At 57.8% G+C, this 26,858-nt stretch overlaps 2 protein-coding genes across 4 annotated transcripts in view; one reads left to right on the top strand and one right to left on the bottom strand.

Annotated features, from left to right (window-relative positions):
• Positions 1-967: 967 nt before the first annotated feature.
• Positions 968-6,470, top strand: GJD3 (gap junction protein delta 3). The gene is made up of 2 exons (XM_081028721.1): positions 968-1,064; positions 1,816-6,470. Exon 2 carries the CDS (start codon positions 1,820-1,822, stop codon positions 2,675-2,677), a length of 858 nt encoding a protein of 285 aa, XP_080884847.1. The 5' UTR covers positions 968-1,064; positions 1,816-1,819; the 3' UTR covers positions 2,678-6,470.
• A 1,404-nt stretch (positions 6,471-7,874) lies between these two features.
• RARA (retinoic acid receptor alpha) overlaps positions 7,875-26,858 on the bottom strand; it is a 43,279-nt gene continuing 24,295 nt past the window's right edge. For 2 of the 3 annotated variants that reach the window (XM_081027263.1, XM_081027262.1), the window contains exons 3-9: positions 16,433-16,581; positions 15,042-15,183; positions 12,879-13,039; positions 12,432-12,608; positions 11,000-11,204; positions 10,113-10,271; positions 7,875-9,427 (exon numbers count right to left, since the gene is read on the bottom strand). In XM_081027263.1, the coding sequence (XP_080883389.1) occupies positions 9,210-9,427; positions 10,113-10,271; positions 11,000-11,204; positions 12,432-12,608; positions 12,879-13,039; positions 15,042-15,183; positions 16,433-16,581 (1,211 nt within the window). In that variant the 3' untranslated portion in view covers positions 7,875-9,209. Of the gene's footprint in view, positions 9,428-10,112; positions 10,272-10,999; positions 11,205-12,431; positions 12,609-12,878; positions 13,040-15,041; positions 15,184-16,432; positions 16,582-21,737; positions 22,366-26,858 lie in introns of those variants that run through there. The other variant, XM_081027264.1, reaches the window with a different exon arrangement.

Raw genomic sequence — 26,858 nt, 5'->3', positions numbered from 1 at the left:
GGCCAATAGCAGGTGCACTGTGAGGGAGGGAAATGGAGTGCAGGCTGGGCAGAAACCTAGAAAGACAGAGGGGACAAACAAAACATCTCAGCCTGAGAGCGTCCCCTCCCTAGCTGCTCGGGTCACCATGGGTCATCCCAACTCTCCTGCCCTATGGGATAGCTTCTCCTGCCACCTGGAGCCATAGCAGGTGATTCAATTCAGAGCCTTATAGGGGAAGAGAAGCCTTTCTCTCTATTTATTTTTCACATTATAAAAGAACATGCTCATTATGGTAAGTCTGGAAATTACAGAAAAACAGGAAGGAAGCAAAAGCTTTTATGTAACTACCAAAGCCACTAACTACTCTTGATACCTTAATGTTTTTCCATGTGGGAGATTTTCTGGGCATGTTTTCTTCTGTTCTCTGTAACATGGTTGGGACCTTAGCATTAAGATGTGGAGCTGGAGCTGGAAGGAAACTTGGGGGTCAGCTGGCCCAGCCTCCTCAGTTAACAAGCCAGGAAACTGGTCCAGAAGAGCTCAGTGACTTGTCCAAGGTCAATAGCAGAGCTGGAACCAGAGCTATTAGGTGTTTGCTGCCTCTTAAAATACCAGTAACCCCAACATCAGTACCAACCCTCCCTCCAGTGGTGAAGACCGCCTTCAAAGAAGATAGCTGATAGCTGATCTAAGCCTTCCAGTTTGAGGGAGTATGTCCGTGACCGGCTTCCCTGAGGTTCCCTCAATAAGGGGTGCAGCTCTGGTTAACCCCCTCCCCCACTTCCAGATGGCAGCACAGTTGTGGGATGGGATGGGGTGGAGGTGGGTGAGGGAAGGAAAGGGAGAGCTGGCAGAGCCCAGCAAGGGGCGTGGCCCTGTATCTGTTCCCAAGGGTGGACTCAGACAACAGGGTCACCCTGTCCCTTTAAGAGAGGGGGGAGAGCTAGCCCCTCTCGGCCATCCTGTCCTATCACCCATCCTGGCCAAATCCGAAAGGGAAAATGAAAGGACCAGGAGGAACAGGTCCCAGCCATCTCCCAAGATTCCTCGCTCAGCTCTAACACCTCAGCTCCAGCCACAGGGTGAGTGGGGTCGGCTGAGGGTCTGGGGGTGTCAGAGGCCTGTGGGGCTTCTGTGTGTGTGTGTATTGGGGTGGATTTCAGGAGATGGGGGAGACTGGAAGCCAAGGGGTGTCAAGGGTCCTCATTACCACTCATTGGGGTCCGACGGCAGGAGACACCTAGGACAGAGGGTCTTGACAGAGTTATAATAGCAGGGGCTACTTTTGTGTCACCCTACAATTCTGAGAGGAATTCACTCCAGTACAAAGGACAGAGAAAGAAGGAGGTGAGGTCCCTCTGGGTCTGCTGACTCCCACCTCTCCCAGGGGTACCAAATTGGGCCTGGAGTCCTGGGTTCCAGGCACCACTCTTGCCCATGGAAAGGAGCCTTGAGTACATAGGGCCCAGCTGGTTTCTGCTTCTACAAATGCACTGAGGGGCGGCCCTGCTGATCTCCAAGTTCCCTTCGTGCAAATTGGGACTCTGGAGAAGCAGGCCCATGGATATCTGGCTAACGCACCAGAATGCGGCTCCTCCCAAGCACCCAGTGACCCCAGAGTGACGGACACCCATAGTCGAGAATCACCTAACCCCTCCTGCCCCCCCCCTTGCTAACTCCTTTGTTCCCACAAAATCCCTGCTAAATAACCCAGACCTAGCTGACCCCCAACTCACCCCAAAGTCAGAGGAGGTCTAGCTGACCTCCCCCCCATGGGCATGGAGGGGCTGGGGGCGCGGGCGCAGGCCTCTGACCCCGGCTCTGCACCCCCAGCGCCATGGGGGAGTGGGCCTTCCTGGGCTCGCTGCTGGACGCCGTGCAGCTGCAGTCGCCGCTCGTGGGACGCCTGTGGCTGGTGGTCATGCTGATCTTCCGCATCCTGGTGCTCGCCACGGTGGGCGGCGCCGTGTTCGACGACGAGCAGGAAGAATTCGTGTGCAACACGCTGCAGCCGGGCTGTCGCCAGGTCTGCTACGACCGCGCCTTCCCGGTCTCCCATTACCGCTTCTGGCTCTTCCACATCCTGCTGCTGTCGGCGCCGCCGGTGCTGTTCGTCATCTACTCCGTGCACCGGGCCAGCAAGGAGCCGCGCGGCGCGGCGGCGGAGGCCGGGACGCCGTGCGCGGGGCTGCGCTCCGAGGGCCCGTGCGCGCGCCGCTGCTACCTGCTCAGCGTGGCGACGCGCCTGCTGGCCGAGCTGGCCTTCCTGGGCGGCCAGACGGTGCTCTACGGCTTCCGCGTGGCCCCGCACTTCGCGTGCGCCGGCCCGCCCTGCCCGCACACGGTGGACTGCTTCGTGAGCCGGCCCACGGAGAAGACCGTCTTCGTGATCTTCTACTTCGCCGTGGGGCTGCTCTCGGCGCTGCTCAGCGTGGCCGAGCTGGGCCACCTGCTCTGGAAGGGCCGCCTGCGCCAAGCGGCCGAGCGCGACAACCGCTGCAACAAGGCGCAGGAGGAGGTGCAGAAGCTGCTCCCGCCGCCCCCGCCGCCGCCAGCCCTGCCCTCTCGGCGCCCCGGGCCCGACTCCTACGCCCCACCCGCCTACGCGCACCGGGCGCCGGCCGGCGACAGCGAGGGCGGCAGCGGCCGCAGCAAGGCGTCACTGGCCACCGTCCGCCAGGACCTGGCCATCTAGCATTGCCTCGGGCGGAGGGTGAGGTCAGAGGCCCGACCCACCCACCCGGACCTTCGGCGCAGAAGCAAGAAGTGGCTTCTGCCAGACCTGTTCCCCGACCACGCAGTGAGGGTGGCCCGCAGGGCAGCCTCCGCTCTCCCCTGGGACTCCCAGCCGAGCGGGGAAGAATGAACTAAGGCAGGTCCTTGATGCCATGATCCAGGTGGAAAGGAGGCCGGGGCGAGGAGGGGGCTGTTGAGAGAAAGTGGGCAAGCAGACCGCAGAGTAGAAAGTGGAGGTTCAGGTGGTAACCTGGTTCTTTTACTGGGGAAAAACCAACTGTGACACCAGCATCCCGAGGACCTCCCCTCGTGCAGACTGAGACGCGGCCTCTGGGAGAGCGCGCTGTGTGTGTGCACACAGGTGCACATATACACAGTGAGAGGTATGTGCGTGCGCACATGTAGAGCCTTTGCGAGCCCTTGGTGTGTGTGCGTGCATTTGTATATCCTGTGTGAGCTCTGTGTGCACACGTGTACACGCATGCACTCCTGTGTAGGGCTGTCTTGTGGGCATGTGTATGCCCTGTGTGAGCTCTCTGTGTGGCCTTTCTGATATGCGCAGTGTGGGTAGCCAGGATCCAGTGATGGCAGCAGCCACAGTGTCCACGGGAGAGGAGCTGCCCTTCACCCCCCAGGGCAGGCCTCAGCCTGGTAGGCTTGTGGGACCCATCCACACTTTCCACCTGGTGGTCTGGGCTGCATGGCCAGGCCCTCCCTCTCTTGGAGGTAGAGTGGGGGCAGCCAGTGGGATCAAAGGGCAGGACCCTTTTCTCTTCTAACTTCAACCTCCTCATCCTGCCGCTGTTCCCCTCGGTCCATAAACATGATAAAGTCCCTTCCATACACAGAAAAACCTCTCCATAAATGCTCCTAGCCCTGCATTTCCCTGCAGCCACCACCCACCCTCCTATCCCCCTCCTGTCTCTCCTCTGCCCTCATCTGTCTTTCTCCTTTACTGCCCCAGTGGGGCTGCTCTCTGTAAGATCACCCAGGACCTAAGTGACAACCAGGGGCCACCATTTGACGGCACCGGGGACTTCGTCAGACCCTGTGGAGCAGGATGCCTGATTTTCTCCTATGTCCTTGGCCCTCTCCTCTCTGTCTTCCTTTCCTCTTCTGCCTCAGCACCCCTGCCTGGACTCCACACAGCAACCTGTGGGGGCTTTCTAAATAGCCCCCTACTTATGCCCTTGGGGCCTCCCTGTCCTCAGGGAGTAAGTCCAGCACCTGAATGAGTCTTCTGAAGCCCTGGCCTACCATCCCACAGGCTCTGCTTCTCCGGCCTCCAGTGCCATTCCTCTGGCTTCCCACGGTTTCCGTGCTCCAATCCACACTGAAGTTTGTCTTCCTACTAAGCAAGTGACCCATTTTGCTTCCAAGGGCTTGAACATGCTGTTCCTCTGCAGCCACTTTCCCCCCACCCTAGCTAACACCTACCTGTCTTTTGATCTCACGTGGAAAGAAAACAGGTGCCTTCCCTGACAGCCCTCACGCTCCAGTTAGAGCCAGATGCCCAGTGGCACCCGGGCTTCCCCAGGCAGAGCACTTCTGCTGGATGGCATTGCTCTCCTCGCTGGCCCGTAGGAGGTGCTTAGTAAATTTGTGTTGGATGAAGAACTAAACGTGTCCCTGGGACCTGAGCACTTATCCACGCTCACCGCATATGCCACTGTCTCTCTGATCACAGTTCTGCGTCTGCAGCTTGGACCCCTCCACACACACTCAGAGCTGGATGTCCAGCTGTTTTCCAGATGTACTCATTCAACAAATATTTGTTGAGCACTTACTGTATGCCAGGCAGTTTTCGAGATTAGCACTGTTCCATAGAAATGGGATGTGAGCCACACGTGTAATTTCAAGTTTTCCATTAGCCACATTAAAAAGGAAAAGGAAACAGGTGAAATTAATTTTAGTAATATAGTTTTCTTTAACCCAATATATCGAAAATATTATTTCAGCACATCATTAATATAAAAAAGTATTAAGGAGATATTTTATATTTTTTTTCTACTAAGTCTTTGAAATCTGGTATGTATTGTGCAGTTGGAGCATATCTCAGTTTGGACCACTCACATGTTAAGAATCAGTTGTCACATGTGGCTGGTGGCTGCTGTGTCGAATACAGCAGATCCAGAGTTGGGCTACAGTCATGAGTAAAACCTGGCCTCACAGAGCTTCCATCCTGGTGGGGAAGGCAGACAATAATTTGGAATATACCACCAGGTCACGGTAATAGTAAGGGGAGAGAGAGTGACATCCCCGAGGAGTGACGTGGGAACAGAATGTAGCAAGGGGCTGGCCATGAAGCTGCCTCCAAGAAGAGCGTTCCAGTTGGAGGGAGTGGTAAGCGCAAAGACCCCGAGTCTCAGGAATGTGCTGCGGGTATTTGAGGCCAGCAGCACGGCCAGTGAGTTGGAGTGGAGTGAGGGACAGGAAAAGTGGACAATCACCAGCACCCTAAATGCAATCTCCACTTCCTCAGTTCTCCTCTCAGTTGCTAGCATCTCCATCTCCCCAGAACACCTGCCCCTACTGCTGCCACAGCCTGTCCTCTGCCCGCCTTCCACATCCCATCAATCACCTGGTCCGCCCGTGTTATCACCTAAACATTCCTCGCCTTGTCCACTCTTCTTCACCCCTTCAGAAGCTGCCCAGCGTCAGCCCCGTCACCGGTGGCCTAGAGTGTTCCCACAGCCTCTGCTCTCGCCCCCTGCAATTCCAATATCTGAACACCTCCCTTGCTGCCTTAGGATCCTTCAGTCCTATCACCACCGAGATCAAGTCCAGCTCCTGAGCTGGTTTGACCTGAGCCCATCCCAGTCTCTACAGCCTCAGATCTTCCACCATTCTGACCAAACACTGAAATGGTTAAAACACTGAGCTGGTGACAGTTTTGGTCACATGAAGCTATTTATCACTTCTGCATCTCACCTGGCTAACTCTTCACCTTAGAGATTTAGCTGGGAAGAGGCACCTCTTCCAGGAAGCCTTCCGAAACCTGTCCCAGGCATGCTTCAATTCCTCTTCCCTGGACTCCCAAGGTCCAAGCAAGACCCCGTTGCTGTCCTCCCCAAGTTGTATCCCAGTCGCCATCCTTGGTCAGTCTCTCGGGTGAAAGGCAGGGCCTGACGCCATGCGAAGCACACGTCAGTCCTGGATGACCAGACGCTGCTGCAGTGGTTCTCAACTGGGGGTGATTTTGCCCCCAGCAGACATTTGACAGTGTCTGAAGACATAACTGGTGGGCACGGATCGGGGAATGTGCAACTAGCTTCTAGTGAGCAGAGGCCTGGGATCTGCTAAACATCCTACCAATGCACGAGACGATGGCCTCTCTCTCAACAAAGAATTCCTGGGCCCAAAATGTCACTTGTGCCACAGTTGAGAAACTGCTCTCAGCAATGAACTGTGAACCACTGTGGGCAACCTCAAGCCCTGAAGGGTCCCAACAGCAAAGGTACTACCCCAAGGGGGGCACTTTGTAAATGTAGGAGCCACTACTCTAGTTGTCACATGATGGGGGACCCTGATGGCATTTAGTGGACAGGGACTAGGAATGCCAAGAGGTCCACCCATAATAAAGAATTGTCATGGGCCGGCCCGGTGGCACAGGCGGTTAGAGCTCCTTGCTTCTAACTCTGAAGGCTGCCGGTTCGATTCCCACATGGGCCAGTGGGCTCTCAACAACCAAAAAAATAAATAAATAAATAAACAAAGCAGTATACCTTTAAAAAAAAAAAAAAAAAAAAGAATTGTCATGCTGACTTAAGAATGACCCTCTGGACATTTACATAGTGAAAAAGCTCTTTATAATTACCTGAGCCCAAAACCTCTGTTTTTACGTGTAAACCATTAGGGGTTTTGTTTGGGAATTTTTTTGCATGGTTTTATTATACATTGTCAGTTTTTATTTCAACATTCACCCATACTCTTTAACTTTCCTACACCTCATGTACAGAATGGCTTCTGACCTTACTTTTAAATTCAAACGTGTTCATTAAAAATAGAAGCAAGCGGGGGACTACGTCATATTTCTGCCATGTGGTTGTGCTCAAGCATTTACATATTGACATTCATAGCACTGTCCTTTCATTTCTCCTGTACAACACAATGTCATAGCATAGTGTGTAAGTATGTTACGTTAAATTTCATTTCAGATTCATAAAGAATGTGTGAGAAAATATTTATTAGAGGAGAGCCTCCGCTCGCGCACTCGTGTGGGCCAGGTGAGATGAACGAGGAACTGCTGCCACCTGGCGGCTGAAGTAGAAATGGCATGGAGCCGTAGAAATGAAACCCCAATGGAAGAAACCCCGTCCTGCCTGGGCATCTCTTCCTGCCCAGCCACGCTGCTAATCCTTCCCAAACACAGCTTCGGAGCTTGACGCTTCTTCTGGGGCTTCAGAGATTCAGGAAAGAGCCCTGGCTAAGAGGTGGGAGACCTCAGTACTGGTTCCCCATCTGCCACTAACTTGCTGTGTGACCTTGGACAAGGGCACTGCATTCTCTGGGCCCTGATGTGTAGTGTAAGGAGTGGGCAGAATTGGTCTCTAAGGACCTTAGACGGCTGCCACACAAACCTCTCAACCAGGAACATCCAGGTTCTCCCGCAATCTGTCCTCTGTGCCTCCTGCCCACGGAGTGACCTTAAGGGTGGTCAGGGGAGGGCAGGGTAGTCCTTTTTGGAGGCAGAGGGATGATGGGCTGGCCTCCTAAGCTTCCATCCCAATTCCATGTTCTTGTAATGTTGCCATGAGCCCCTGACCCAGGCCCCCAGGCCAACTGCCACTCCTGCCCTAATGGTCAAGCCAGTGGTCCCTCCAAAAATAGAACTTCTTTATTAAATGACCCTCAGATCCAACCTCTGGCTTCTCAAAGGCTAGGAACTCTTGAGGGCAGGGCTGACTTCTTCCCTCAGACGGGATTCCCTGGAGGTAGGGGCCGTCTCTCCTCCCTCCCTTCCCCACCTCCAGACTGGAGCTCCCCAACACAGGCTGTGTAGGCTCCTAGGCCAAGGGCTTCCCAAGGGCAGGCCTGTCTCCTGCAACAGGGTCTCCAAAGACCCCAGCACAAGGCAGCCCTCAGTGCTCATAACTGACCCCCCACCCCCTACCCAGACACTGAGAGAAGGCGGTGAGGCAGCAAGGCTGAGGCATGTGTAGAATAAATATAACTTTATTCTTTATCCAGTAGATCTCAGTGGAAAGTCCAACAGTAACAGGTGCACCAGCGGGCTCTGGGGGGATGAGACCCCAACCCCGGGGCAAGGGGGGCAGGGCAGAGCCAGCTCCCCCAGTCCTGGGGGTGCAGGGGATCTGGGGAAGGGACCCCCCGTAGGCCCGTCCTGCGGGGCAAGAAGGGGGCAGAGGTGTAGGGTGGGTAGTGGGGGGCAGGTCAGAGAAATGGAGGAACTCAGGCCAAGCGTGTATTGGCCTTTCTGGTGTGTGTGTCTCTGTCTGGGACCCTGTGGGTGGTGCTGGTGGCTGTGAGGCCGGAGGGCAGGGACAGCTCAGACCCTTGGCCAGAGCCTTCACAGTGGGGGCCAGAGGGCTGAGATCACGTGGGCCCTGCCACGGAGAAGCTCAGCCAAGGACAGAGCTGAGACACACACTTGTATGGTCTGAGGGCCCCCCTTGCTTTGCTCTGACCTCTCGTGGTGGGCTCCCTCCTTCCAGGGGCTGCCTGGAACTGTAACACCTAGTGGTTAGGCAAAGGGAGAAGAGGGGCTAGCTGCTTCCCCAGCACGAGGGAGGGGAGGGCAGGCCTCAGAAAGTTAGTACTTCACAGTTTTAAAGAGAAAACTGAGGAGAAAAAGGCTGGGGGGGGAAGAGGGCTGGGGGACACAGGGACATGGAGAGAGAGTGGGAGCCCCTTTGAGCCACTGCCCTCCCCCAGGACCCACCCCCTCCAGCTCTGGATCCAGCTCCCCCCAATACACAGCACAGATTCCTTCAGCATAAATGTGCTTAAAATGAAAATTCTTATTAAAAAAATCAAAACCAAAAAAAATTAAAATAAAAACAAAACCAGCGAGAATACCTGGGGGTTGGTAATGCAGGGTATGTACAGGGGGAACCCCCCCACCCCTGGCCCACCCCCTCTGTCACCAACCGAGGCAAGGGGGGGTTCCCCAACCGGGGGGCAATGGCTTGCAAGTTCTGAGGATGGGGGAGCCAGGTCCTGGCGTTTGCTGGTGATGAACATGTGACAGGTGGGCAGAGGGGGCTCGATGAACACAAGGCCCCCAGGCCCCATCCCGAGGCCCAGGACCAGGGGTCCGCACGCAGTTCATGACCTTGCCCCTGACGTCAGCCCAGGCTGCAGGGGTGGCAGTCCACAGCACCCAGGCCTCTGTCCAGACTCGCCACCTCCTCCCTGCCCCAGGAAGGGAGGACAGGTAGGGGGCAGGGCTGGCTGGGGTCACATGGTTGGTAGAAAGGCAGAGAAAAGCCAGGCGAGGGGCGAGGGCTGTGTCCACGGGGCACAGGCGGTCACGGGGAGTGGGTGGCCGGGCTGCTTCTGTTTGAGCTGGGGCTGAGGCTGGGGCTACAGCTGCCGGGCGGGGGGGCCAGGCCACCGCCGTCCCGCCCCCCACCCCCCGGCTGTCCGCTCAGAGTGTCCAGGCCCTCTGAGTTCTCTAGCATTTCCTGGATGAGAGGTGGCATGGAGCCTGGGATTTCCATCTTCAGCGTGATCACCCGCTCAGCCCCTGCAGAAGAAGAGGGGCACAAGTCAGCACATGCCCGATGCCCCCAGTCCAGCAAGCTCTGCAAGCAAGGGTGGCTGCAGGAGGCAGGGCGCCGTGGGCAGAAGCATCAGTACTGCCAATACAGCAGCCATGGCACTGAACTGGGGCTCAGCTCTTTGACACCACCCCGCTCTCTTAAGTCCCCAAGTCCAAGGGGCAGCGGGGAAAGTGGTTCTGAACTTGGGCTCTGGGGTCAGACCGCCTGGTTTGACCCTGGACCCTTCCTATGTGTTGTGTGCCACGGCTTCTCCTGCTGCCACCTCAAAACAACTAGGCTCCATTACCCCCCTCCTCAGATGGGAAACTGATTCGGGGCTGTGAAATGACCTGCTCAAGGACACACACCTACACCATCTGGTTCCAGAGCCATACCCTTAACCACTATGCAAAGGGGACACTGCCACCCTAGAGCTCACAGGCAGGTCACCTGGACATGGTGGGGTCCCCAGGGGACCTTGGCCTAGACACAGATGGGGACAGGCTGGGTCCTGATGAATGGGGTATTGTCCTAGGCTCAAAGACATGGGGTGTTGGCTCAGACGCAGGGGTCCTGGTCCTGGGCATGAACAGTACACCCTGGGCCAGGTGTTGGGGCCCGGCCTTGGCAGGTACACGGGGCCTCTCTCTCCAGATGTGGGAGCCTCACCCTTAGCACTGATGCTTCTCAGGTCCGTGATCTTCATCAGCATCTTGGGGAACATGTGGGGGCGGCTGGGCCTCCGTTTCCGCACATAGACCTTTAGCGCCTCGAGCAGCGGCTCCTGCAGCATGTCCACCCGGTCTGGCTGCTCCAGGTCCTGCCGGTCTGAGGAAGCAGAGGTGTCCCCTGAGCAGCTGCATTCCCAGCCTTGGCCACTGGGGGGTGCGCCAGCCCAGGTCACAAGCTGGGCGTCTCTGCTCCTGGGCCTCCCCATTCACTGCAGTGGAAGGAGTACACTGCGTACTTGGAGAAAAGGCCCTCCTGGGAGGCTCTGGTGTAAGCAAAGAGGAGCTGGGCATGGGGTTGCCCAAATCCTGCCCTGACAGCCCAGTTCATGGGCATAGGACCCCTAAACACAAGTAGTGCCGACCTCAAGCAGAGGGGGGATGCCCAGGCAGGTTCCCACTCCGACCCATTACCGACACCAGCACAACACTGCAGAACTCCACACAGGAAAATGGTAAGAGCAGCCAACAGTTACTGGGTCTTACTCTGGACACACTGTGCCCCATTATACAGATACGCGGGTTCAGAGAAGTTCAGTAACCTGCTCAAGGTCACCGCTGGCCAGGATTTGCACCTGAGTGGTCTGACCCTCAAGTCCTTATTCTGAAGTGTCCTAGAAGGAAGGAGCACTGCCCAGAAATGGGGAACCAGAGCGCAGGTCTCCGCCACCATCCCCTTGCTGTGCGGCTCAGACCAGACCCTGCCCCTCTGGGACTTGGTTTCCCTTCTGGGAAGGGGCCTGACCAGGGCCACTGTCCCCTTCTGACCTGACGATCCCTGGGCACCACCACCCTGAGTCTGGCCACTGGACGCAGGCCCCTGCCCACCTCCACAGATGAGGCAGATGGCACTGAGGAGACCGGTCTCAGCGTCGTCCATCTCCAGGGGCAGCAGCTGGTTGGCGAAGGCGAAGACGAGGTCCGTGAGGGGGCCGAAGCCGGCGTTGTGCATCTGCGTCCGGTTCAAGGTCAGCCCGTCCGAGAAGGTCATGGTGTCCTGCTCGGGCGTGTACCTCGTACAGATCCGCAGGATCTGGGTGCAGGGGAGGTGAGAGTTCAGGGGCTCGGCCCCTCCCCCAGCATGGCCAGCACCAGCCTCTAGCCCACAGGACCACCTGGCGGGCAGCCAGGCCAGTGCTGGCCCGCCAGAACCCCCTACAGTAATGACAACATTCTAAGTCTGCACCATTCAATGCAGCAGCCACCCGCCAGTGTGGCCACCAGACACTGAAAATGTGTTGGTGCAACTGAGGGACCGAATTAAGTTAATTGAAGTGTAAAGAGCTGCACACCGAAGCGGCGACCGGACTGTGGCGATCTAGGTGACCCTGCCTCCATGCAGGGCTTAGATTTCTCTCGCAACTAGTATTCCCAGGCGAGGACTACAGTTCCCAGGACAGGGTACACAACAGAAGCTTAATCAATGTGGGTCAGCTTCAACTGTGATCCTGCCTCTTGCAACTGGGCATGTGGATGGGAGGCTGCCTACCCCACCCCTACCCGGAAGTTACAGCCCAGATTCGCCACCCTGGAGGTGGCCGAGAGTGCCCTTTGTCGGGCGGCTTTGGCAGTCCCCACTGCCCGCAATCCTGCCTCCAGCCCAGCCCACCCTCTGGCCCCACCAAATGCCCTCAGGTCCCCTGAATCCAGCTGGACTCATACCAGCAGACTTTCACATCCTGTCCTAAGTTCGGGACGCCCTCTCCCATGCCCCTTCAAAAAACCCCTATGTGCCACCTCCTCTGGACATCTTCCCTGGGGCGCAGCAGCTGTGGCTCTCTCTTCTGCATGGAGGAGAGGACAGCCCTCCCCCATCTTTAGCACTTATCACAATTTGCAACCTCTGTTGATATATCTATTGCCTCCAAACACAGGTTTTCAAGAGAGGATGGATGGTTGTGTGTCCACCTCTGTTACTGACACCCAGCTCAAGGCCTGGCCACACAGGGTCCCAGCTGAACCTGTATTACAGACTGAACAGATGGGAAGATGGGCGGTTGGATGGAAGGCCTAATGGAAAGATGGGGTGAGGGTAGATGGCTGTGCATGTGGGTGAGGGGGTAAACCAATGTACACTCAGGTGCTGAGTGGTGAAGTGGACAAGTGGACATGTGGGGGACAGGAAGCGTGGATAACTGGGTGGGCGGGCACTCAGACAAGTCCGTTCCAGATGGATGTTTAAGAAGGTGGTTATTTGAGTGGCAGGACATCCTCCAAGGACATGGGGCAACAGCCAGGTGGGCAGGGCGCAGACGCTCACCAGGATGTCCAGGCAGGCAGCCTTGAGAAGGGTGATCTGGTCGGCGATGGTGAGGGTGGTGAAGCCAGGCAGCTGCTTGGCAAACTCCACAGTCTTAATGATGCACTTGGTGGAGAGTTCACTGAACTTGTCCCAGAGGTCGATGTCCAGAGAGACGCGCTGTTCTGAGCTGTTGTTCTGGGAGAGCGGGGGAGAGTCAGGGCCTTCTCCTCACGGCACTCCCCCTCGGTCTGGCTCCACCAGCCCCCCAGGCCTGCCCTATACCGGCCTTCACTTCCTTGACAGGAGGCAGCAGCAGAAGGGAGAGGAGGGGGAGGGGAGGCCGGGCAGGCCCCAGGCAGGGGTGAGGAGGAGCCAGCCTGGCAGGAGGAGTGGGGTGCCCTCATCCTGGGCCTGCGTGCACTGCATGCACCCCACCTCGCCAGGTCAAGGGAAGCCGTACCGTACCGTAGTGTATTTGCCTAGCTGGCAGAGGGCAGGGAAGGTCTCCTGGTGCGCTTTGCGCACCTTCTCGATGAGCTCCCCCACCTCCGGGGTCAGTGTGTAGCTCTCTGAGCACTCAGGCTTGGGCACCTCCTTCTTCTTCTTGTTCCGGTCGTTCCTCACAGCTGTGGAGGGCAAGGCCAGTGGTTAGAGGGCAAGTGCGGTTAGCGGTCCATCCCCAGCCTGAGCTTCTCCCTCCAGAGCTGCTGCACAGGTGGTCACCCAGCGCGCGCATGCACACGCAGACACACACGCACACAAACACATACAAGTGCACAGACAACATCGATTGAGCCATTCCTCTATGCCCACCTGACTCACGTGCCAAGTCCTGCCACAGGGCCCTGGGACCACAGCACCAACCCACTGTTCCCTGTACTCCCACGCACCTCCTCCAGCCCACACTGCGTACACAGGGAAAGCCAGTGTGCAGGAGTGTCCCACCTCTGTGCTCAGCCTCCCGCCCCTGACTCCCTCTTTCCAGGAAGGACCTGCTCCTGCCTCCTAATGGCCCCCAGGCCTCCTGGCAGCAGTTTCCCCGGGGGTCCCTGGGACTGCCTCAAGGAAGCAGCTCCTCTCCTTGGGCAGGCAGGCAAGGAGTAGTGCTCCCCAGCCTGAGAGTGGGGGGCCAGGAGGGAGAATCTCTCGACCCATTAGCTGGGGGAGCTGACAAATCACCAGGGGCTGAGCAGCACACACCACTCGGCTTTAAAGAAGCGATGGGGTCGTTACCAGCCGATTATCCCAGACACACAATCACTCACAGGGCCAGTGGTGGCGGCTGCTGACGCTGGAGGAAGAGAGGGTGGGGGTTGGGACCTGGGGAGGGGGCAGAGGGTGGGGGGGGAGCTAGCATAATTTGGAGATCACTCATGTCGATTCTGCAAATTCAATAAAGTGCAAGGGAGAGGAGGGAGAGGGAGAGGGAGAGTGGGGGGATAATTTGGGAAGAGAAAATTGCAGCTGTGACAAGACGTTTATCATTCGGAAGCTTTAATTCTATTGAAATGGCAGCTGCTCAGCTCAGGGGCACAGAGCAGCCGGAGAGAGGAGGGAGGGAAAGGGGAGATGGCGGTGGGAGGGAGAGGGGGTCCCCACCCTGGTCCTTCTGCACTGAAAAGCTCTGGGAGCTGAAGGTGGAAGAAGCAAAGGGAGGAGGAGATGCTGGGCCCTAAAGGTCCCAAGTTGTCACCCACTCTGCAGCATGGAGCCACCACTTCTTAGGCTCCTGACAAGGCAGCCCCTGCCTCCTGTGGCAAAGGTGGCAGGGTGATGCAGGTCCCCTCTACTCCTATCTGGAGCTCCTTGGTCCCCCAGATGCCCTCCCCATTTCCCTCTTCCATTGCCCTCCCTACAAAGGGCTAGGGGGTCCTGCAGCCCCCTCCCCCACCCCATCCCCCAAGGCTCAGGCTCCATGGCAACGGCCACGCAGACAAGGAGGCGTCTGTCAGCGTCATTTATCTCTGACATCATCAATCACCGGTCACCACGGCAACACCCATGATTCAACACAAGAGGGTCTCCCTGTCCAGCCCTCCCTTCCTCCTTCCATCAGGCTTCAGCTGAGCCCAAACTGGAAACCCCCATCCCTCTGGGATCTGAGAAATCCCAATTCTCTCTTCCAACTCCAGGGCCCAGGCTTCACTAGACAATGGCTTTCAGATCCCTGTGCCAGCCGCACCCTCCCCCCAACACACACACACACACACACACACACACACACACACACACACGCCAACCAGCACCCCTCAGTGCAGGCCCTCCCGTAAGATGCAAAATCCACAGGGACTCTGGGATACCTCTGAGCCCTGTCCCAAAGCCAAAAAGGGTCTGGAAGCAAGCTAGCCCAGAGCAGACACGCACGCACACGTGTGCAAGCACGCACAGCCGGCCACGTGCAAACTGGAATGGCTGTCTGCATATGGACACACAGCCAGTTCAATGCAGACAGACGGACAGATCCTTGCAGCTATCCACAAACCGTCCTTAACCACGAGCCTGCACACCGTACCAGCTGTGCAAGGTCACGTCCATATACACAGATCCACACACCCCTGCTCCCCTGGCCTGTGGGAGCACTTCAGGCCCTGCCTAGTGTGTGGCCGGCCAGTGGCCCCTGGCACTCACACTCCTTGGACATGCCCACTTCGAAGCACTTCTGCAGCCGGCAGTACTGGCAGCGGTTGCGGGTCACCTTGTTGATGATGCAGTTCTTGTCCCGGTGACACGTGTACACCATGTTCTTCTGAATGCTGCGGCGGAAGAAGCCCTGGGTGTGGAGGGGAGAGGGTCAGGGCAGCCACACCCACAGTGAGCACCACACCAGCCTGTGGCCCCGGCCAGTGGGACAGAGGGCCAGGCCACTGCTGCCCCCAAGCCTGTGGCCATCACCTACCTGAGCAAGCCAGGTAAGATGGGAGAATGGCCCACCTACAAGGATTCCCCTAGAACCCCAATACCTGCCTCTACACTGCAGGTAGGCGGGGGGCTTCCCCCAACCCATACCCACAGACACTGCTTCTTCTCTCCTTGGGAAAAAGGACATCAGGGCTGCCAGTGAGTCAGGAAAAGAGGGAGATGGCGCTAGACTGGAGGGAGGCACAGTTCTGCAGCCCACAGTCCTGGGCGCAGAAGGCAAGCAGGAAGAGGCCGTGGAAGGACACACAGACTGGCCAAAGGGATGGAGACGCACACACTTTCAGGAACAAGCAACGAGACACATGTTCTCCAACCAGGGAGATAGGCACAGACTGATCACAGGTGGACCCAGATGGGTCAGAGGCTCCACACCAGGGCTAACCAGACAGACAGACAGATCAAAGACAGACCAGGAACAACCAGACAGGACAGGCAGACACACAGTCTGAGGTTTCTGCTTTGCCCTTGATCTTTGCCCCACACCTGGGGACAGCTCCTCCAGGCTGAGGGGCAGCCAGGAAGCCCCAATCTCTGGGGAAGAAACCAGTCCAGAGGCTCAGGCTTTAGGAGAGGAGACAGACAGGCCATGCCCACCTGGGAAGGTAGCAACCACCTCTGTACCCTGAAGTCTAACATGGGCACAGGGAAATCCCGCCAGACACTGGGGAGCCCACAGACTGGACACCTGAAGGCGAGGCCAAGGCAAGGCGCCTGCTCCTGCCTGCCTCCCGCCAGGCTGCCATGGCGAGGTTCAGGCAGGGCCATTGGGGGCAGGCCTCCTGGGTCCCAAGCCAAGAGCCAGTCAGGAGCCAGCTCACCATGGTAACCTGGGCAGCGGTGGCAGAGTAAGCCTATGCCCTGCCAGCTGGAAGAAGAAGACAGGGAAAGGAGCTTAGGCAGGAGAGGACCTCTGGTTTGAGGGACCCCTGCTCCTATGGCAGGCAGGTTCTCTCCTTCAAGGCTGCTGCCATCTTCTGCACAGGAACAAGCACAGCAGCTTCAGGGATACCCCCCACCCCCAACAGCATGCTCCCAGGACACGGCAGTGGGGACATCCCACATATCTAATCAGGACTGTCCTTCCCAAGGACCCAACTCACCTTGCAGCCCTCACAGGCGCTGACCCCATAGTGGTAGCCTGAGGATTTGTCTTGACAGACAAAGCAAGGCTTGTAGATGCGGGGGAGGGGAGGCGGTGAGGGAGGGCTGGGCACTATCTCTTCGGAACTGCTGCTCTGGGTCTCAATGGCTGGAGAGAAGAGGGAGGGAGGGGTGGTTAGAGACCCAGGTCACCATCCTTAACACCAGGCCCGCCCTGCCACGTGATCTCTTCCAGGAGCCTCTCCCAGCCTCACCACAGCTGCCAGGATTCAAACTCGGGGCCAGGGACAGTCTCAGGAAAGCTGGGACTCCTCAGCCAGGCTTGCAGAATGAGGCTGCCAATGAAGCCATCAACACCCCATCACTCCTATCTACTCCCCCAGGACCACCTTCAAAGATCAGGAAGGTCAGATGGTAAACCATCAGATTTGTATGTGGACATGGATATACCTGGTAGGCAGGGGTGGGAGTCAGCCCGGTTCTAAAGCCCGAGCCCCTGGGCAGCCAGGCCCCACCCCACCTCCTACCCCGAGTGAGGAAGGAGTTAAGGCCTCTGAGGAGGGAGGGAAGAAGAGGACACAAGCTGGGGGCAGAGGAAACTGGGGTCAACAGGATATTCAAAGCCGGCCACTCCCCCACCCCCTCAGCTTCCGTTCCCCCTTCCCTCTCTGCCTGCAGCCACAGCCCCTCCTACACCCAAACAATCCCCTGGCCTGGGACTCAAAGCAGGGTGTGCAAAGAAGAGTTACAAATGTTGAGCAAAGCAGGCGGGGACTCCCTGATAAGCAGGGGGACCCCCCCCCAGACAGGGAGAAGAGTCCTTATGGGCCCCGGAAGCCCCTTGCTCTGGGTACCCAGTCTGGGGGGAGCAGCATGACAAAGGGGGTCTGTTCCCATCAATGGTCGGTCTGTCTGGCCTCAATACTATGTCCGGGTTACTATCCCCCTCCCCTCCTGTTATTCAGCTCCAAGAGGGCAGCGAGGAGGGATGACCCAGCCAGCAGGGCAGCCCCCACTCGCCAAACCCTCCCCAGTGCCTGGCCCCATGCCCATCACCCCAGGCAGAGCAGGGCTGGGCTGGGTGGAGGCGTCTATGCCCAAAGCCTGCGCTGCTGGGGGTGATCTGTGCTAGATGGAGACCTGTGACCAAGGCAATCGTACATTCCCAAGGAGCCACCCAACACCTTCCTGAGGCCCTTGCTAAGTCCACTTGTCCAAAGCCAAGGAGGGTCCAGGATGCCTCCCAGGTAGGTAGATACCTACCACTTCCCACACCCCAGAATCCTACCTATTGTCACCCCAAACTCCAACACACGAGGTTCGCTGGCCCAAGCACCTATGGCCATGAGTCTCATGGCTCCAAAGTCCAGGCACAGAGAAAAGCAGCACCTGGACATAGGGCTGGCTGCATGCTACCACCCTCCCAGCTTACCTGCAGACACGCCAGGGACTGCCAGGCGGTTGCTGACAGGGAACTAGGCCAACAACCTTGGCAGGGCTTTCCTGGCTCTCAGTAGTGCCTGGGCACCACTTCCCTGGTCAGCCTGGCTGACCAGCACTGCGATGGCCCCACATCCCCTTGCCTGTCCAGAGCCTGGCCCACCGCAAAGAACAGTGGATGTCTACCCCCCCCCCCCCAGTCCACAGACTGTTCACTGACCCCACCCCCCCAGCCCTCTTCTCCTTACCCCAACACCCAACGTCCGTGGCCTGGTTTCCCCCCCACCTCACTCTCTGGGGGGGGGGGCAGACAAGCAAATCAGACAGGCGAGAGGCCTGAGAACAGCTGCTGGGGGGGCAGGGTTGGGGGGCCTGGGTGAGGCCAGGAGGCAGAGGGGTGAGCTACAAAGGAGCCCTTTGTTGTGCTAACTTTTTCCAAGACGTTAAAGGAGTAACAATAGACAATCCAGATTGGTGGGGGGGTGTCAAGGACACGGAGGTGTGTGGGGGGCATGGCCTAGAATCCCAGTCAGCATTCCAACAAGCAGAGGATGGAGGTACTGATGTACCCCCTCACCCCCCATCAGCCCTTTGCCCTGGGCCGGCCTCCCCAAGGCCCACCTCTAAAATGGACCAGACTGGAGGTGGAGAAAGGAGAGGGGGCGCTTTGGGGTACAGAGTGGGGTGGAGGGCATGGGAAGACCCACAGGATCCAGGATGATGGGCTGATAGTGCTAAAGCCCGAGACAAGACTATCAGGGCAAAGACCTGTAGAAATTGGGAACTCAGGCAAAGTCCAGAGGGTGTTTATGGAACTGAAAGAACGTGCTTTTAAAAATGTTTTTCGTAGGATGGGGGAATGAGCTGAGGTGGGGGCCACAGTTTGGGCTGGGTGAATCCTCCTGTCCACCTACAGACAGCCACTGGGTGCCTTTGAAGTTGTATCACAGTTTATACCCCACCTCCAGCACATCCCCACCTGTCACCCAGGTAACAGAGCTGAGGTTTGTTTCCCTGTGTGCCCTTTGAACTTAGAGCCCTGGCCCAAGTCCCCTCCTCTTCAGGCTGCCAGCCAGCAGCCTGGGAAGGTGAGGGGCACTCTGGGACCCTCAAGGCCTCTGTAAGAGTTAAGGACACAGCTTTAACTCTGCCCACACAATCGTCGGGGGAAGGACTGCCATGCCCTGGCCCCTCCCCGCTCACCGCCTCCCCCAGAGGCCCCAGCCCACAAATCTCTCCTCTTCCCGCAGAAGGACTAAGCTGGAGAAGCGCCACACCTTCTCAGCTCAAAGTTCCAGAGCTCAGCGCCGGGCTGGCAGCGGCCCAGAAAGCCAGGGTCCCCTCCCAACGGTCCGCGCTGCCAGGGTGCCCTTCCCCCGTTCCCCTCCGGGCGCGCAGGAGGCACAGAGCGCTCCGGATTCCCCACGCCCCAGAGCCGTTCGCAGGCTCGCACAAGGGGCCGGTTTCCTGGAGGAGATCGGCAGGAAATCAGCCGGGCCCCTGGCCAGCGGCTCCCCTCCCAATCCAGCTGGCGCCCGCTCCTCCGCAGCTCCCCTTGCAGCCCCTGGGGAGGGCTGGGAAGGGGCGCAGGGCCCTTAGTACGGCCCTTCCTCCTCCCGAGGGAGGGTGGGGGTGGCTCGGGTGCCGCAGGGCGGAAGAAGGCCCCTGGCCCAGCAGCTGCCGATAAGCATCTATCCCCCTTCCCCCACTACGGGGGCCACGTGCTTCACATTCTTGGACGTCTGGGAGCGGGCGGAGGCGTGAGCAGCAGAGATTGGTGGGGGACAGACGGGGAACCACATCCTGTGTACCCCTTGTCCTCTAGTGCCCCCAAATGGGGGCTCTGGGGAAGGAGGCAATGTCCCCGGGACCCTGCAGGTCTCCTCCTACAGCTGTCCTACCGTCTCTTCCCACCTTTGGTGGAGGAGGCAGACTGGAGCAGAGAACTCCTGCTAGGGGGTCGGAGGACCCCTGTCACCAGAGGACCTCCACAAATACCAAGTGGCCCTTCTAAGGCAGTGGTATTGACCTTGTGAACTCTAGACAGGGTCTAGTCGCCACCTCCAGTCTCCAAGTCCTTCCAGGGCCTCCAAACACCCCTCCCACAGCCTGGGGGACTGAGCCCACTGACACCCCATGTACATATACACACACCTACATGGCATGCTGGACGAGGGGTCCAGGCCTGGCGCTCTGCCCCACCCCAGAAAGGGTGTGGGGGACAGACTTCCACTTCCGTCACCTGCCTCACCAAATCCTCCACCTGCCAGACTCCACACTCCTCTTCCTTCCCTTTCAGTTGAAGAGCTGAGCTGTCCCCAAGGGCAAAGGAAGAGACAGGGCTGGAGCCCAAGGTCTCCCATCCCTGCTTCACCCCCAGTCCTCTAGAAAAGGCAGTCCAGGCGGTGGAGGAGGTGATCCCAGCAGCCTTGCCCCAATTACCCACTTGGGGGTCACCCGTTTCCTCCAGCTCTGGGAGGATAAAAGGGTCATACCTCACACCTCTCCTTTTTTGCCAAAGTCAACCCACGCTCACACGGTCCCTTCCAGTCTGCAGCCTCTCAGCCATCAGCCCTGGAGGCAAAGGTCAGGGGGCAGGACAAAAGCAAAGGCTCGAATTAAGGTGGCTCTGGGAGAGGCAGAGGTCGGTGTCTCTGTCTCTCCTCCGTGACCAAAGGGGCTGCGAGTTGCCCTTAAACCCTCTCCAATCTGCCAGGCCCCCAGAGACCCACTCCACCCCTCCTCCCTAGCAGGCAGGAGGAAGGCAGCAGGTCTGGGAGGGTGGGAGAAGCTCCAGGGAAAAGATGAGGCCTGAGGAGGGTAGGAAGAAACCCCAGCAGCATAACAAAAACACCCCCAGCAGAGAGCTAGCTCTTGCCCAGCCAGGTCCACGGCAGGCACAGCTGGGTAACCACACACCCAGAAGCACACCCCCAGCACGCACAGCTCCTGCAGTGGACAGAGCCCCTCTCTGCCAGCGGAGACTGAATCCAGACAGGGCACAGTGAGGAGAGGGGAGCAGGATGCCAGGACTCCAGGGTTCTCATCAGCGCCCCTCTTAGGGAAGGGGCAGCCCAGGACCTGCCCTTATCCCAAGTGCACACAGGGTAACAAAAGGACATCGCTGGGTGGGAAGGGAATGTATCCATTTCCACAGTAACCCCAGAACCACAAAAAACACACTCATCCCCCAGCGAACAAACCAGGTTAGGAGTAGGGGGAGGAGGATTCCTTGCAGCAAAGCAGCTCTCCCCTCCATTCCCAGGACTGGTGCTTCAAAGATGCCAGCCAAGTATCTGGGGCCAGGACCACAGTCCGATGGACAGGTGCCCCTTCCCAAGATGGAAGGGACGCTGAGGTGTCTGATGAAGTTGCCCCTTCCTGCCACACCCCACTGCCAACACCCAAGACGTCCATTGCTCCCTTGACACCCACTCAAATGACGCAAGGGCTAGGATCTGGGGAGGAGGCCCCTCCTCCTAGGGGCAGACAAGCCCACAAATAGGACCTTTCTCCCACCCTCCAGGGTGGGGGAAAGGACCATTCTGCCCTGAGGCTATTGGATTCCAAGCAAGAAGACACAAAGTGGGGCAAGAAGCTTCATTTCACCTCCAATGGAAGAAGAAATGAACAAATGTTTCCTGGAGGGAGGAACCCCCAAAGTTCCTCAGCCCTGATATAACAGAAATAGCGCCAGGGTTACTCGGGGAGTCCAACTGCCCAGCTAGGACACCCAGGTTTCAGCAAGAGAAACAAGGGAAAGTGAAGGGTAGAGACAAGACCCGCCCCCCCAGGCCCGCATCCCCGGAAGCCCCACCGCCCTCCCCCAATCCCTACAATAGGAGAGGAGCGGCGGGTACCTACAGTGATTTGAGCCATTCCAAAGGGGAGTCCGGAGCGGGGTAGAATAGGGACCCGGGGCTGGAAGCCCCTTCTCCGGGAGCAAACAGGCCCGGTTTTGGTTATAAAAATCCACCACCAGGAACGGGTTGGGGGTGGGGGTGAGCCCCCCCACTTCCACACTCTCGTACATCTTCCCCGCGAAGACAAGAGGTCCGGGCGGGGAAGTCCTGCGCACCGCCTCCCTCACTCAGCCGCTGGCGCCATCCAGAGAGTGCAGCTGGGGGCGAGGGGCACGTCCCCTCGCCCCGACTGGCAACCTGGGCAGGGGGCCGCCCACTGCCCAAAGTTCCGTGCCTAAGTCAGCCCGCCGCTCTACCAGTCCCAGGTGGAAGCAGGGAAGTTGCGTGCGCTGGGAGGAGGGTCCCTCGGCTCCCCGCGGGAACGCCCGGCCGAGACCTGGGAACTCGGCGGCTTCACCTCGAGGGGGCTCCCGTCTCGAGTCTCATGGTGTCCAAGGCAGAGTCCCGCGGCTCCCCAAGTGCGCCGGCCGGGGGCGGGATCAGCGTGGACGCGGGGCAGGCGGGGGTGGACGGGGGGGGGCCGGTCAGCGAGCACTTCCTTCTCCACGCCGGGGCTCCCGGGCTTCTCCCGGGCGAGGACTCCGGGTGGGGGTGGGGACCCCGCGCGGCCCCGCCTCCACCAGGCCAGCCGCCGGGGCTCCGGTGGTGCGCGCCGCTGCACCCCACCCCCAGTCCGCGCCCCGCTCCCCTGCGGTCCCACCCCCTTTTCTCCGCCCAGTCGTGTCCAGGCACCGCCCCTGGTTTAACCCTTTCCCGGTTGGCCTGGCTGCAGCGGGCGAAACACCGGGACTGAGGCTGAGAGGCGGCATTTGATGAGCGAGTAGGGAGAGGCTGGGGAGGGGGAGGAGAGAAGAGGGGACGGAAGGGAAAAGGCACAAGAGGAGGAGTACGCCTAGTACAGACCGAGGCCGGTACGGGGAGAGGAGGGGGCTGCGCTCAGAGGTGAGGACGGAAACGGGGCGGGCGTCTCCCCCATCCCAGTTCCGGCTCCCAGTCTCCCCCGTGCTTTGGTCAGTTCCCGACCCAGCGAAGCCACGGCGGGGGAGGTGACGGTGCGAGGAGGGGGGGTGGTCCCGGTGTCCTCGCCTAACACACACCCCCACCCAGCCCGGGCCTCATTTGCCTAATGCAATGCGGCTGAACTCTCCCTGAACTCGCCTGGAGGCGCCTCACCTCCTGGTGACCCACCCACCGTTGCCCGTGACATCACTGGCTCGCCAGCCCACCCGTGGAGCTAGCCCGCCGGCCCCCTCCCCAGCTGAGCCCGGCCAGCTTCCCCCGAGACGCGGGAGGTGAAGGGCGTGCGTTTGGACAAGTGTTAGCGCCGCGGACGCAGCGTGCCGAGTGTGACATTGTGCAGCTCCGGAGCTGTGTCGGATTGAGACACCCGGCTTGTGTCATTGTCTGTGACATCATGTGTGACTCCAGCCGCCTGCAGTCCGCCGGAACCCGAGGCGGCAGCGCGGGTGCTTCAGCACAGAAGCGCGCAGAGGGGGCTCTCCTTTGCTCGGCGTGCTTCCGGCGAGCAAAGCCCCGCCCAGGGTGTCTCCCAGCCGCGGAACTAGGATTGCACCCCCACACACACAGCTCAGCCCTAGAGAAATCAAAGGAGGGGCTGGTGCCTTTCAGCTGATCACTTCCTCCTGGAAGCCCCTGGGATGCCTGTTCCATTGGAAGAAAGGCCTAGGTTGGGTCGGTCCGGTCCGTGAAGGAGGGGACGCTCCTGGAGGAGATGGTATCCCATAAATAGCTCTGACCCTGCAGCAGAGCTCCCTCCAAAAAAAGATAGGAATTGACATGCTTCCCAAGGATGATATTCTAGAAGCCAGGTTCTTAACATATATTGTCATTTAATTTTCCTAGCAACTCCAAAAGAAAAGCAGGCCTTATTCCTATCTTACAAATTAATTGATGTGGCAACAACGCTAAGTGGGTTGTCTAAGATCACACTGCTAATAAAGGGTAGAGAGAACTTTCTGTCGCCAAAGCCCAAATTCCTACCATGCCAGGCCAATTCAAGAAAAAATATTTTCTGAGTACCTCCTATGAGGATACCCTGGTGAGCCTGCCCTTGCAGATCTTATGGGGCAATAGCCTTAAGCAAATAATCACAAACTTCATATATATTGTGTGTATATATACATATATATGTATATATGTGTATGTGTATCTATACATATATATATATATATATACAATTGCAAACTGAAATAATTGTATTATGACACAAGTATAGTGTGGTTTGAAAAACAATTAATGTAGGTACCTAATTTCAGGTTGAAGGGTCAGGGAAGACCTCAAAGCAGAGACCTACTTAGGTAAAGAGTAAGAAGCAAGCCTGTGCAAAGGTCCTGGGGTTACAGAAGTTGGTTAAGTTCATTCAAGGAACTGACAGAGGATTAGGCACAAAATTCAAGAGGAAACGAGGCACAAGAACAGGCTGGAGAGGTGGGCTAAGGCCAGACCAGGTGGGCTTGTTGGCCTCGGTAAGACTTTTGGATTTTATCCTAAATGTACGGAAAAGCCACAGGAAAATTCCAAGCAAAGGAGAGGGAAGAATCCGATTTACAGTATTATAAGCTCTTTCTATCAGCTGTCTAAAGAATGGATTGTAGGAGGGTAAGAGAGACCAATTAGAAGCTACTGCAACAGCCCAGGCAGCAGACAATGCTAGTGCAGTCTAGGAAACGCAGTGATGATGGACAGAGGAAGGTAGATTCTTGAGACATGTTGAAGGCAGAAGACATGGGGGTGGGGTGGGAAAGGAAATAACAAAGAGGACTTCAGAGTGTGGCTTGTGCAACAGCAAAGTTCCTGAGACTAAAAAGTAGAGAAGTCTACTGGGCTGGTGGACAGGTGGGTGTGGGGCTCCAAAGTGAGGTGTCATTTAAGTAAGGTCTGGGTTGCAGATGGAATGCTGGGGTCTGAGGTCTGAAGGCAAATGCTGGCCGTGGATGAGATTGCTTGGGAAGAGGGCAGATACTTCCACAGCCCTTTTTATCTCTCCTCCCAAATGACAGCTCCTGGGTACCAGTTATGCACTAGGCTCTGTGTTCACAGCTGCGAACACAGGTACTAAGGGATCTGAGACTGTCTCTGCCATCCAAGACATGTGGATGGGGAAAACATCTCCCAAATGATTACAGCTCACTGCAGGTACTTCATGGTAGAGACAAATGTTTTAAGAGACAAAACAAGGACCCACAGGCATTCAAAGGAGAGTGGGAGAGTGTAGTGAGTTACAGGGAACGTCTGTGAAGTTTCTGAGAAGAGACGGTATTCAAGATGTTCCTGGAGGGATGGATAGGATTTCCGGAGCTGGAGAAGGGGGCGGAGTCAAGGCTGAGATGCCTGCACAACAGCTAAGTCATGCAACAGGTTAGAGTAGGATTCAGTGCCCTGCCTGATGCAGTGGGAGGAGAGAGAAAAAGGCAGGCTCTGGCCAGCCTGCTGTGGGGCAAGGAAACTCGATGGCAACTGCCTGCAGGCCAGGGCTCTGTCCTCTGCTGCTCCCCCACAGCTCCTCCAGAACTATGTGGTTAGCAGGCCCTCAGCAGGTGTGGGCTTAACTGAACTGGCCCCCACTTGTGCCAGGCAGGGCTCCTTCTTATCCCCAACCCCATCTGGAGGGGATAACAAACAGGAGATCAAGAGACCTGGAGCCAGACAAACGGCGGGTCCCAGTACAGGGTGGCCATCCCCTAAGACAATGCCCGGCCCCACTGCGCCTCGCCCCTCCCCATCACTGCGCTTGCTGAGTACTTGGTGCTCACCCAGGCCCTCACCAGCAAGCAGGGCACGATGGCCTCACAGCAACTCACCCAGCCTGGGACCACTGATTTACTAGTCTTACTTGAAAGAGGAGGAATAGAGAGGTTGGGTGACCTGCCCAAGTCTTCACATAAAGAGCTGTCCTTTAAGACTTCTGCCCATGGGGGTCTGTGGGCTGGTTGAGGTTCCTCGCAACCCAGAAGTCAAAATGGGGTGGGGAGGGCCTCTATTAGTGCTCTAGCCAGGTCTTAGGGCCTCCAGTCTACCCTGGAAGGCCCAGCTCCACTAGCTGTGCCCAGACTCCATGGAGGAGGAGGAAGAAGGTGGTGTGGGCACTGCCCCAAAGCGATTTGAAGGAGGGAAACACTTCCTCTTTCCATAGATGTTGCCTCCCTGCCCTGAGGGTAGACAGGGCCTGCACTGGCACGTCCCCCTGGGCACATGGCCCGTGGCACGGGGTGGACACAATGTCTCAGGTCCTGGCCAGTCTACAGGAGGACAGGCTTCCTTCCCTGAGTCCCCTCCCCCCCCCCACCCATGCTGGGATCCTGCCTTTATCAATGGTACCAGATAAAAGGTGAGGGGCCCCATTTTCATTCAAAACCCCATCTGACAGTCTTTTGGCTGACTCTGTTTTGGACTCTAGGAAGGTCATTATTAGCAGTACCCCTCCCCCTGGGCTGTCCTTCCTATTGTCCACGGAAAAAGTGGGCAGGAGTGACAGGGGAGGATAGGCTGCAAAGGGGAGGGAGTGGCAGAGGAGAGGAAAGGGGAAAGGGCACACCCCCTCCTCTGTTTCCCCAAGGTCCCCTAGACCCTAGGGCCATTCTCCAGTCTCTAGGCTCGCACAGGTAATATGTGGACAGAAAGGAAAAGTCTGAGCCAGTCTTTTGAGGACTCCCATCCCAGCTCTACTGAGTGTTTACAACTTCCCTGCCCCACCCCACAAATTGAAACAAAATAAGATGGTGGCTTTTATACTCTGTTCCTGCAGTGGGCATGGGGGAAGGTTGCCTGCTGAGCTCTGCACACTCCGGTGGATGTCGGTGGGGATGGGTGTGAACAGATCCTATCCGCAGCTTCCAGGACAGGACAGTGATCTGACCCAGGCCCATTATTGCTCTTTCCCACCAACCTTCAGGATCCAAAACAGCAGAGGGGGCGTGGCTTGTGGGCCTTCCCATGCCCCCTACTGGGGTAGGAGGAGGGAGGCCTCAGCCACGACTGAAGGCGCTTCAACATTGGCCTCCCAAGGCTCCCCACATCCTGGAATGCCCCCCACAATACCCTG

This window comes from Rhinolophus hipposideros (genome assembly GCF_964194185.1).
Source record: "Rhinolophus hipposideros genome assembly, chromosome: 20".
Taxonomy (NCBI): Eukaryota; Metazoa; Chordata; class Mammalia; order Chiroptera; family Rhinolophidae; genus Rhinolophus; species Rhinolophus hipposideros.
The sequence above is the reverse complement of the archived record's forward strand: the minus strand, read 5'-3'. Positions and strand labels throughout refer to the sequence as shown.

Coding starts and splice junctions, on each gene's coding strand:
- GJD3 (XM_081028721.1), top strand. CDS start 1,820: ATGGGGGAGTGGGCCTTCCTGGGCTCGCTGCTGGACGCCGTGCAGCTG.